Consider the following 12,686-nt stretch of genomic DNA (forward strand, 5'->3'; position numbering starts at 1 on the left):
GCTCTTTTGTGGAAAGAAATGCGCGTGGCAGCCCAGACAGGCAGCGGTGGACACGAAGGTCTGAGGTTTGTTTATTCCTGGGAGGAAGAGCGCTCATGCGTGCGCCAACCCTGGGGACCCCTTCTTTCGCCCTGGCTCCGAATCGGGACAGGACGTGGGTATTTTAGGAGACACGGACCGGCAGCTCACTCCCTTCCAGCGCGCTCAAGCCTGCGCGCCAGCCACCTTTCTTCCCCCTCCCCCTCTGGTCAGGGCCGGGCCGGGCCGGGCTGGGCTTGGTTGGAGAGGAGACTCTGCCATCCCCACGCCGGCGACCCCTCCTCTCCTTCCTGTTGGGATCCAGGAGGAGCTTTTAAGGGCAGTCTCCTTTAAGATTTCTCCGAGGAGGCTGACTCGAGAGGAGGAGTTACCGAGATCTGCAGATGTACATTCTCGAGTGGAGGAGACAAGGAAAAAGCACCAGAAGCGGAGAGGCTGGAGCGCAAGGAAGTGGCGGCCCAGCATCCAAGGCCTCGGCGGCAGCAGAAAAAGGAGGAGCAACAGCAGCAGGAAAAAAGACAACACAACACACACTCACACACACATCGGAGCGGCGGCGGCGGCTGCTGCCGCTGGGCGAACCAGGCGTCTCGCAGGAGCCGCACCTCGGCTTGCGCGCCCAGACGGGACAAGCGAAGAAGATGAAGGAGAGCTGACCCTATTAAAGGGCTGCCGCCACTCCGCGCTTGGAAGTTGAAGGGACGAGTCCCCCTTCTCCTCCTCCTCCTCCCCCCCCCCATATTCCCACCTTTGTGGGTGAACCTGCATCCAACCGTTCCTCGCCAGCTTTGGGCTCTATTATCATCATTCTTTTTTAGCACAACAAAACGTCGCGTGTGCGCGTTCTGTTTTTGTTTGGGTCTCCGAGAGGGGGGAAAGAGGAGGAGGGGGAGTGAGAAAGCCGCGGCTGGAAAAAAGGAGCTTTCTCTCTTCCTTCTCCATTGAAGCACATAGTCCACTATGGTCTTACTCGCCTTCAGCACTGCAAGTCGGGGGGATATCGTGCATCAGTCCAGGCTCCTCTTCTTGCAAGCCTTGCTTTGGATTTTATGTGCCACCGGATGCCGAGCAGAGCAGTATTTTAATGTAGAGGTAAGGATGTGCCTGCATGTGTTTCCTTTCTTCCGGCGTTGCTGCGTGCGTAGCTTCGGTGCAAACGTGCTAATCCAAGCCCTGGCTTCCAAGAGACGGAGAAGCAAGGACTCTTCTCCTTCTCCCTGAGAGTTTCCCGTCTCCGAGCTCCTTTACTCAGCTAGGCGATCCCGTTATCCCCGGCGGCAGAGAGCCGGGATGCCGGGCGCGCTCTAAGCGCACTATTGTGCCCGGCGAGGTGGGAGTGGGAAACGGCGCGCTCACTCGGGCGCAGCCGACTTGACTGGCGGCGGCGGCGTAAGGGACCGGTAGACGTCCGTCACTGGGCTCGTCGCGATCGGAGTCCATAAAGGAATCGGGGATTTCATATTGCTGACTCTCCCTCCGACTGCCTCTTTGCAAAAAAAAAAGAAAAGAAAAGAAAAAAAAAGAAAGAAAGACAAACGGTCGAGTGTGAACAAGCTGGAGAGGAAATTGCCATTGTTTCAGTCGAGACAGGCTCCTTTTGTCACTGCCTGTGGTGGCTAAACTTGGGCTGAAACAACCCTTTTTCTTTCCGGCAACTGCAAACTTGGAAATAGAAGAGGTGGAGTTAGCTAAAACGTGTAAAGGTAAACCAGATGCAGAGTAGATTTGTTGTGGGTGTTGTTTCCACTTCCACCCACCCCCTCCCCAAGCGGTGTTTTGCCTTCTCAGCCCTAGTGTTAAGATTTTTTGATTTGGTTGTGGTTTCTATTGGACCAGGATTTTATATTGCAAGTCTTTTCAAAAGAGAAACCCCTTAGCTCTGGAGAATGATTTCTAATGCACAATATAGGCTTCATTTGCTTTAGATTTTCATCCCTCGTTAATTTAACGTGGTTTCTGTCTCCCTTCCCTTCCTTATTTTGATATTTAGCTTGCACAATTAAGTATAAAACATTTTCACCTGATCTCCCCTGAAGTTGCATCCATTTCCAGTGGCAACTAGCTAAATTATATGTGATGGTTCTGTATTGACTCAATCCCTCTGGTTCCTACTGTTTTAAGGACATCTTTCATCTTTTCTAGCAACTGTTCTTGGCAGAGAAGTTCAAGGAGGCTTCACATCCTTCATAGCCTCTATTTCTGTCTGAGACGCACTGTGTTTCACATTTCATACCCACAATTACTTACATTTTGACCCCAAAGCACTTTAAAACCTAAGATTACTCTTTTCCATATCTGATGTCTATTCCCACCCTTATTGCTTTAGCTTTCACAACCTCATACTTTCTAAAAAAAAAAAAAGGACAATGCAGTCACATACAATGAACTTTTTTTAACCATTTATAATCAACTCTATTTTGTAAAGTACCTATTTTGTAAAGTAAGGTATATGTTGTTTCTTCAGTTCCTGATCTTCGTTATGATATTTAATGATATGTCTTGATTGTTTTGATTATATTTTCTTATAAGCTTACTGGCACTGGGTTTTTTTTTTTTTTTGCATTGGTTGTTTTCCCCTTTCTTCCCCATCCATTCTAATATGATCTCATAAGGTTAAGCAGTAAACCATTGGGAACAGAAAATGCATCTTTCTAAATGTCTTACAGTGGAGGATACCACTCTTGGTCTAACTGCACTAACCATTATCAGGATTGACACTAGTTAGCCAAACTTCCCCTTGATGCTTTTCTTTACTCTTATTCTTCCAATAAGGAGCACAGAAGAGTTCGGGGCACTGGGGGGTGGGGGGAGAGACTCCCAATAAGGACTTGATGTAGACGTTTTCTCTCTTACTATTGGAGTTGCTGGCCAACAGCCTGCTCTGCAGGAAATAGGCCAGCAGCAGATGGTGCTAGGACATGGGGAGTGAAAGTAGTTTAATCTGTTTGGAACATAGGAAGAAGTCAGTATAATCAATGAGAAGGAAAGGGAGAAAAGTCAACATTGGGCTAGAGGGCAAAAAGAAGTAAAGTTGGAAAAGTTTCCTGTCTGTACTTTGCTTAATAGTGGCATACTCTACTATACATAATTGTGTATACATGAAATTCAGAATTCATAAACCTCAAACAGTAAGCCTAACTAATATTTGTGGATGTTTGCATAGTGATATCAGTAAATGTCTATGGAGATTCTCAGTCAACCAGGACATGGTTGGGCCAAAGGTGGATTTTTTTTTCCCAAGGGGCTTTCTGGTTTTTCTTCGGAGCTGAAGAAGCTTCTTGGATGAGAAGCAAAACATCTTCAAAGGAAAACCAGAAAGTCCAGTTGCCCCTGGAAAAAAGAATCACCTTTGGGACAATACTATCAGTAATACAATAAAGCAATGCAGATATGGAAGACATTTCCAATTCCTAGATGTCAGTATAGATAGTCAACGTTTTGCTTAGTGACCATTCAAAGTCACAACGGCACTGAAAAAAGTGACTTATGAATGTTTTTCACACTTAAGACCTTTGTAGCATCCCCAGGAACATGTGTTCAAAATTCAGATGCTTGGCAATTGACTCACATTTATGACGGTTGCAGTGTCCTGGGCTCACATGCCCACGTGATCACCTTTTGCAACCTTCTTGGCAAGCAAAGTCAGTGGGGAAGCCAGAGTCACTTAACAACTGTATTGCTAACTTAACAACTGCAGCGATTCATGTAACAAATGTGGCAAGAAAAGTCATAAAATGGGGCAAAACCAATGCCTCACTTAGCAACATAAATTTGGGGCTCAATTGTGGTCATATGTTGAGGACTGCCTGTACTACGAGAACCTCCTAGGGACCACTTGGTTGGGATTTACTCAGATTTTAATCTCCCTGTTTTTCTGTTAGAGCAGAGAGGGATGTTTTAGCCATCTTCTGCCTGGTTTCTGTTACTGTGCTGCAAGAACATTAATTTTCATTTATGCTTCAGTAAGACTGAGAGTTTTTCAGTAGCAATTTGTCATAAACTGGAGCTGCTATGTCACAATGGCAAAGGGAATGTGAGGCTAAGAACTTGGCAGTGTTATGGTGACTCTGTGCCATGTATTTCTCTGTGTCAGCACCAGACCCATAAAACACTTACCAAGGACAGTAAATTACTTAAAAACCATCCATACTTGAGCACAGCAAGTTTTGTTCCAGAAGCAATTTAAGTTAATACAAAAATGAGAGGATTGCTATCCACTGAAATCCTTTGGGGTTGGCATTCTGGCTGCTGAAGACATAGCATAGATAAATGCATTTTAATCTCATTGTGGCCAGTCTTTGGTCTAAGTCTATTTATACCGATGCTTGAACTTTTCTGCAGTACTTAAAAATACTGAAACTGCACGTGCATGGCACATCGTTTGACATTTTGTAAGCTACACAGTTTTCATACAACTTTAAGAAAAGACATCAGAAATTGTATGTATGGTAAAGGTAAAAGTTTCCCTCACACATACGTGCTAGTCGTTCCTGACTCTAGGGAGCGGTGCTCATCTCTGTTTCTAAGCCAAAGAGCCAGTGCTGTCTGATGACAATTCCGTGGTCATGTGGCTGGCATGACTAAATGCCAAAGGTGCACGGAACGCTGTTACCTTCCCACCAAAATGTTCCCCATTTTTCTACTTGCATTTTTATAAGCTTTCAAACGGCTAGGTTGGCAGAAGATGGGACAAGTAATCGGAGATCACTCCATTACATGGTGCGAGGGATTCGAACCATCAAACTGCCGATCTTTCTGATCAACACACTCAGCGTCTTAGCCACTGAGCCACTGAGCCACTATGTAACACATATCATTTAAATTTCTATGTCATGGGAAGCAAACATAGTATTGGCAGGGAAGGCTGAAAGAGGGTTACATATTACTGTTTTCTTTGCAGTCCTCCCCTACCCCCACCCCAGGGGTGGGTTTCTCGCCCCGTTCCAACCGGTTCGGTTGGAATGGGGCCGGCGGCGTCCTTGTGCACGCGCACGGTGCACGCATGCGTACTAGCGTCTGCACGATGCTCCAGCTGCTCCTGGAGGATCGTGCAGGTGCTGTATGCGTCCTGCGCATGCGTAGAAGCGCAGAACTCATCAAAACCGGGTAAGGACCACGGGCGGGCGGGCGCGCCCTTCGCCGTTCCCGGAAGTTACTTACTTCCGGGTTCACCAACCAACCGGTTCGCAGGGACCGCCGCGAACCGGTTGAAACCCACCCCTGCCCCACCCATACCCCTTTGCTACCCAGATACCCTGGAATTGGATGAGATTTGATGAACTGATTCCTGAAGATTCAGAGAAGGAATCTTCTGTGACTTGACCTTAGTGATATATAAGCCTATTCTTTTACTCTTACAAACCAAACCTTGTTCATTTTGGTAGTACTGGTAGCCCTCGACTTAATAATTCATTAAGTGACCATTCGAATTTACAATGGCACTGAAAAAAATGACTTATGGCTATTTTTCATGCTTACGACCATTGCAGCCTCTCCATGGTCATGTGATTTACATTTGGATCCTCGACAACTGGTTTATATTTATGATGGTTGCAGTGTCCCAGAGTCATATAATTTTGTGACTTTCTGACAAGCAAAGCCAGATTCACTTAACTGTTTACTAATTCAACAACTGCAGTGATTCACTTAATAAATGTGGCAAGAAAAAAGTCGTAGAATGGGGCAAAACTCATTTAAAAAATTTCTCAATTAGCAAAATAAATCAATTGCGGTTGTAAGTCGAGAATAGTGGTTAGAGTGCAGTACTGTAGGTTACTTCTGCTGACTGCCAGCTGACTGCAATTTGGCAGTTCAACTCTCACCAGGCTCAAGGTTGACTCAGCCTTCCATCTTTCTGAGGTGGGTAAAATGAGGACCCAGATTGTTGGGGATAATATACGGACTCTGTAAACCGCTTAGAGAGGGCTGTAAAGCTCTGTAAAGCAGTATATAAGTCTAAGTGTTATTGCTATTGAATTTTAATCTACCTAGAAATCTTCTTTGTAGGATTAATCAACATGAAACATTCAGTATGTTTCTTTTTGAATCTTATCTGAGTTTGTTTGTTTGTTTGTTTGTTTGTTTATTTATTTATTTATTTATTTATTTATTTATTTATTTATTTATTTATTTATTTATTTATTTATTTACTATGCCTCTCATCCCAGTCTGTAAAGCAACTTTATATACAGCTAAATAAGACCCCAAAGAATATAAATATTTATGGGAGCCAGGCAATCACTGAGATATTTAAAAGGACAGATGTCTCCAAATTGCCAGATAAACTACAGATAAAACCACAAACAGAGTGGCATTTAACTGGAAGGAATTTAAATAAACTCCTAAATAGATCCCACTAACACCGTGGAAGTTTTGTAAACCAATGTAGCTGCCTTGATATTGGTTATCATCTAATATTATAAGTATCGAACTGTTAAGTTTTCTTGCCCACAAATGTATCTCCATTTATTTAGAAGCATTAGCTCTAAAGCAGCAAATCTGTTTTGTGCACATACTGTGGCAGCCACATGGGGTGTCAAAGAGGCAACAAACTTCTGCTTACTTTAGACTTATGGTATTGTTTTCCCATTTTGCATTAACTCTGCTATCAGCTGGCTGATTAAACACTGATCAAAGTATATTTGGAGGTTTATTTCATTTTTTTCTGTTTTTTTTCCATTTTTTTATTTCATTCTTTTGTTTTGTTCAACCTGCCTGGCTGAATATAACTGCAATAGCATGAGACCTAATATCACACAGTAGACTGAAATTTCTAACTGCATTACTCTATTAGAGCAAAGAAGGCCAAGAGTCCCATGTCAGTTGAAGAAGTAATTAATGGTTTTAACATTGCCCCAAATATTCAGGAACGTATCTGTGTTTGTTGTTATAGATCAGTATATCTTGTTCTTTTAAAAAATATACTTTACCTCTGCTGTTCATGAATAATTCAGCAGAAGTGAGTATGCTTAGAATGCAGAAGATTTTAGATTCAATAGTTGGCATCTCTGGGTACAGTTGGAAAAAGTTCTTCCAGCAGTTTCAGAAGCTTCAGATATTCAGTGTTGAAAATGCTGGGATGAGTGGATTAGCGGAGCAATGGTCTGAACTAGTATTGACAGTTTCCTTCAGTTCTCTGTTCTCTTGTTAATGCTAAAATAATATATTGAAGTTGCTGGTTTATTTCACAAGATTGCAAATAAATCCAGAATGGTTACTAGCTTGTTAACAATTCATGACTTTAAAGAAATAAATTTTAATACAATATTTTTGGGTAGAGATGAATCCTGTGGAATACAAGAGATGATATGATCAGTTACTTGCAATACTTTTGCTTTTACCAGAACATTATAAGTACAAGAAACCATGTCTATGAGGTACAAGTTCTAAAAATCAGAATAATGCGAATGAAGCTATTATAGCTGTGTAAAACATCTGAAAGAGGTTGTTCTCAAAGTGTTAATGCAATTTGGCAGTTCAAATCTCACCAGGCTTAACATTGACTCAGCCTTCCATCCTTCCAAAGTGGGTAAAATGAGGACCCAAAATTGTTGGGGCAATATGCTGACTCTGTAAACCGCTTAGAGGGGGCTGTAAAACATGGGAAGACGGCCAGCCCACAACCATAGAGCATAGTCCCAGAGAAGACTCGGCAGCGGATCTCTAGAGTTTGGAAGCCGGTTATGCTCGGAGTATGGCGGCAGCGGGGTGGCGGCACCCTGACCCAGCCCTGCAGGGAGAGTTGGGCATGGTGAGGCAGGGAGGCACATGAGCTCGAGGCAGAACAAGTGATTGTGCAACTTCTCTTTCCAGTTGGACAGAGCGCCACACGGCTTAGTGCCTTTGGGATATTACTGGGTCAGTGAGTGGGGCTCTGCCCGGCTAGAAAGGGGCATTGCTGGCAACTGTTTGTGGGAGCAGCTGCCCGGCAACCTCCCTCTCCAGCTGGGCACAGCTCCACCCACCAACCTAGCCGTATCCCAAAGGCTTCAATCAATGTGAGTGCCTTTGCCGCTTCTCCCCCTGGCTCCTGCGGCTTTGTGCCTTCAGGATATCACTAGGTTGGTGAGTGGCGCTCTGCCTGGCTGGAGGCAGGTTGTCCAGGGGGTTTATTATTGGAAGAGGGCATTTATTTTTGCACACAGGAAAAATATGGCATGGTCTTATTATCAGGACATGTCGTAATTTCAGGGAAACATGGTACTTAAAATGTTTTGGAAGATAATACCCATTCCTATCACATCTGGAAGTTGTGAGAATAGAAGATAGATGGCGTATTCTCTGGAATGCAGAAATAATTGAAAATGGAAAACTTTGGCTATGTTAAGCCTGTAAAATCTAGGGCAGTGGTGAAATTCAAAGTTTTTTTACTACCAGTTCTATCAGTGTGACTTGGTGGGCTTGGTGGGCTTGGTGTGGCTTGGTGTGCGTGGCTTGGTGGGCGTGGCGGGGAAGGATACTGCAAAATCTCAATTCCCACCCCACTCTGGGCCCAGCCAGAGGTGGCATTTGCCTGATGTCCGAAGTACTCAAAATTTCCACTACCGGTTTTCCAGAACCTGCTGGATTTCACCCCTGCCTAGAAGGTAATTTTTGAGGTGACCAAAATTTTCCAATTTTAAATGAGTCTAGTTGAAACCTGGTTTATATTTTCTAATGCCAATTTATTTCACTCAGTTTTTGTCTATACATCCTTGACTAACACAAGGTGGAAAGGATCCAGAGACGTTTTTATTACTACATGTAGTCCTTGACTTACAACAGTTCATTTACTGTTCAAAGTTACAATGGCACTGAAAAAGTGACTTATGACCATTTCCCCCACTGCAGGATCCCCGTGGTCGCATCGTCAAAATTCAGATGCTTGGCAACTGACTCATATTTGTGTTAGTTGCAGTGTTTAGGGGTCATGTGATCACCTTTTGTAAGCTGACAAGCAAAGTCAATGGGGAAGCCAGATTAGTTTAATAAGTGTGTTACTAACATAAAAACTGCAGTGATTCACTTACCAACTGTGGTAAGAAAGGTTGTAAAATGGGGTAAAACTCACTTATGTCAGGGTTCACCCGCAGAAAAGAAAACTCCGAGGCTTGAGTTTCCTCAAAGTTCCATTTTATTAGAGTTGTCATATTAACATATCTGGGAAAACCCGAATCAGAAAGTTTCCATGTTTTCCCCACCCGTGAAAGTCCAAGTCCTTGCCGAGCACCCACATGTGCATCACATGGTCCAATCAGGCACTGTCCCAACTGGAGGTGCCTCTCAGTCACACCACTCCAGGTGTAGGGCAAGTTGTCCTTGACTCTCTGAGAAAGGAATGCTATTTAGACTACCTAGCTCCCATACTCCGTATAATCCCCCCTCCCATTTTCCCACATTAGAAGATGCGGCAGGCCTGAAGGCCCAATGTAAAATGATGGCTTGACAACTTAACTGTTTTAGCAGTTAGCTAAGTTCTTAGCAAATGAAATTTTGGGCTCAGTTATGATCATAGGTCAAGGTAGTCTTGTATTAAATTACTAATTAAATTAGCATTAGCATTAAAAGGAATAGATAACAATAAACATTGCCTATTATGAAATAAATCATGATAGAATCTAAACCTGAGAAATACAGAATGTAGAATGCCCTTTTCAACAATACCTCCAGATCTCTTCATTTTTCTACTGTTAACAAACCTCGGAATTAGTGGTTTGCTGTCACTGAATTGTTATATATGACCTTTCTGTTTCTCTACTTGATGTCTAGTTCTTTTTCATAGTTCTTTGAAAATAATGTACTTTTCAAAGACTTTATGTGGAAAAGTATTTCACCTGGGAAAAAGTTGCAGCAGTTTGTTATAAATAAATATTATTCAACTAAGGGCAATTTAATTCTGAGTACATGCGGGAGGAATTCTTTATGTTGTTCAAATTGCCATTTCTAGGATAACAAGTGTTTTTTCAAAAAACAATCTTGTAATTTTCTAGTTTTATTTTTGATTGGAAGTATTGAAATATCATTAACAGACTTACCAAGCCGAGGTGGCGCAGTGGTTAAATGCAGCACTGCAGGCTACTTCAGCTGACTGCAGTTCAGCAGTTCGGCTGTTCAACTCCCACCAGGCTCAAGGTTGACTCAGCCTTCCATCCTTCCGAGGTGGGTAAAATGAGGACCCAGATTGTTGTTGGGGGCAATATGCTCACTCTGTAAACTGCTTAGAGAGGGCTTAAAGCCCTATGAAGCGGTATATAAGTCTAACTATTGCTACTATTGCTACTTTATTAAAACAAATGAGAAAGGCAATAATAAATATATGGAAAATATGGAAAGAAACTAGTTTATATCTATCTATCTATCATCCATCCATCCATCCATCCATCCATCCATCCATCCATCCATCCATCCATCCATCCATCCATCCATCCATCCATCCATCCATCTATCTATCTATCTATCTATCTATCTATCTATCTATCTATCAATGGCTCTGTGTGTATCCATGTGTATGTTCCAGCATAACTCTGGAATGCCTTGAGCATTTTTAACCAAACTTGGTACACAGATGACTTACTGGGGGTAAGACACTCCTAACCACCCCCATGGGGCATATGGTCTGTTATAATACAGACTGTACTTCAGTAAAATGGCTTCTACTGTACAGTGCAGTGGAGTTGTCATGGTAACGGCTTCACAGTACTCCAGTAGTCTCCCTCTGGTAAAGGGAAAAATCCAACAGCAAATACATTTGGTCTGGACATTTTCCCCTTATAAATAAATACTCGGGCAATCTTTATAGAAGGGAATTGGACATAGAGATTTTCTAGAATATTTTTGTGTGATCTCAATGATTATCAAGTTTTATGGTACCAGGAGTCATCATAACCAGAGGTGGGTTCCTACCAGTTTGGACCAGTTCAGTCAAGTAGGTAGTAACTCTGCTGGACACGCGGCCAAACCAGTTCTATCGGCAGCGCCATAGGCACTGCCATCTTGGTTTTTGCTTCTGCATATGCGGAGAAGCATTTTTTTTTATTTCTGTGCATGCGCACATAATGTTCGATCAGCGCATCCCTGATCGAACCAGCAGTAGAAGAAGCCGAAACCCACCCCTGATCATAACAATAAATTAAATAATTAAAGGTTTCATTATATATTTCAGGCTATTAGATTTGGGAAAGATTGGGAAAAAACAAGAAGCAGATGTATGTGTAAAAAAGGACTGCAAGATTAGTACAAGGCTAATTTTTTGGTGTAGTTTTTCTATTTAAAAAACAAATTCAATATTTATTGGGGACTTGTGTGTGTAGCTTTCTGGAACAGAATTCTAAGAGATTATAGCCATACTTGGACTTGTAGACAGTGCCAATGCAAGGTTACATTGACTGATGATACCATCTCCCATCAATATGCAGGTTAGACTGAGAATGATTTGGAAGAAGAGGTGGTATTGACAAACTCTACATTTTGGCTCTGTAAACCAAAGCCTACTCAGCCTTAGATTAAAGCTGGCCCTGTGGGTAGGGATACAATAGTTTTATTAAGTAACTTTTTACAGTAGAAGCAGTAGAATAAAGGCTTTTGTGAAATATTCATGAAATACTTCATTATTTATAAAATAAGGGCAAACAGGCAACTGGGAAACTATGCTAATTTAAACTAAAAATTATTATTTCTGACACAGAAGGAATGCTTTTGAGAATTATTAAAAAATTTAGAGCATCCTGGTCTTGTCAGCTTGGATCTTTAAAAGCTCGTTTACAATTTGATACATGCTTGTTTATTTGTTAAACACATTCATAACTTGCTGAATCAACCTGGACTCCCATGTGGTAGGCTTATTTATTTCTAAATCATTGCCCTCGGTGAGGATTAATTCCAGGGCAACTTAATTTTTTTAACTTACAAGTTGGAAAACAGATACGGACTCAAAAGAAAGATACAAAATGAATTGCTGTTTGCTCCTTTTTATAATCAAAGATTACTTGTTGGACCTCATTTTGTAGCAAACAAATAAAGTCATTCCTCAAAACAACTCATATGAGATTCTGGTTTACGAGAACACGAGGGACAATATAATAAAGTAGTTTACAAAAACTGATGGCCATTGAAGATGATAGATTTTGCAGAGTTGTTCTAAGACTGGTTCTGAATTGGACATTTCCGCTGAGTTATTGTAATTTTGCATGCTGAAAGATGAATATATTGCTTTTGAATTATTTTCTTAAATGTTACATTTTAATATCGTCACTAAACAACCTAAGTTAAAAAAACATTATCCTTTTTGAAAACTTTCTCCTATTTGATAGCAACGTTGTGCTCAAACAAATGGTTCTAGATTCCTCTAAATATTTCAATGGATTGGTGGCTCAATGATCATGATTTTGGAGGAAGGGGTTAGAAACTGTATTACAAAGCAATAGTCACATTATCTATCTATCTATCTATCTATCTATCTATCTATCTATCTATCTATCTATCTATCTATCTATCTATCTATCTATCATCTATCTATCATATCTATCTATCTATCTATCTATCTATCTATCTATCTATCTATCTATCTATCTATCTATCTATCTATCTATCTATCTATCTATCTATCGAGCACTTTCAACCAAACTTGGTATACAGATGAGTTACTCTCTGGAAAAAAATACTGTGGGGAT

The 12,686-nt window shown here is 41.8% G+C and overlaps 1 protein-coding gene across 1 annotated transcript in view; it reads left to right on the forward strand.

Annotated features, from left to right (window-relative positions):
- The first annotated feature begins 424 nt into the window (after positions 1-424).
- Positions 425-12,686, forward strand: part of MMP16 (matrix metallopeptidase 16) — a 149,092-nt gene continuing 136,830 nt past the window's right edge. The window contains exon 1 of the mRNA XM_014072008.2: positions 425-1,131. Within this exon, the coding sequence (XP_013927483.1) occupies positions 1,000-1,131 (132 nt within the window). The 5' untranslated portion in view covers positions 425-999. The remainder of the gene's footprint in view (positions 1,132-12,686) is intronic.

Source organism: Thamnophis sirtalis, unplaced genomic scaffold (assembly GCF_051295495.1).
Source record: "Thamnophis sirtalis isolate CommonGarterSnake01/CBP01778 unplaced genomic scaffold, rThaSir2_p1.2 scaffold_2, whole genome shotgun sequence".
Taxonomy (NCBI): Eukaryota; Metazoa; Chordata; class Lepidosauria; order Squamata; family Natricidae; genus Thamnophis; species Thamnophis sirtalis.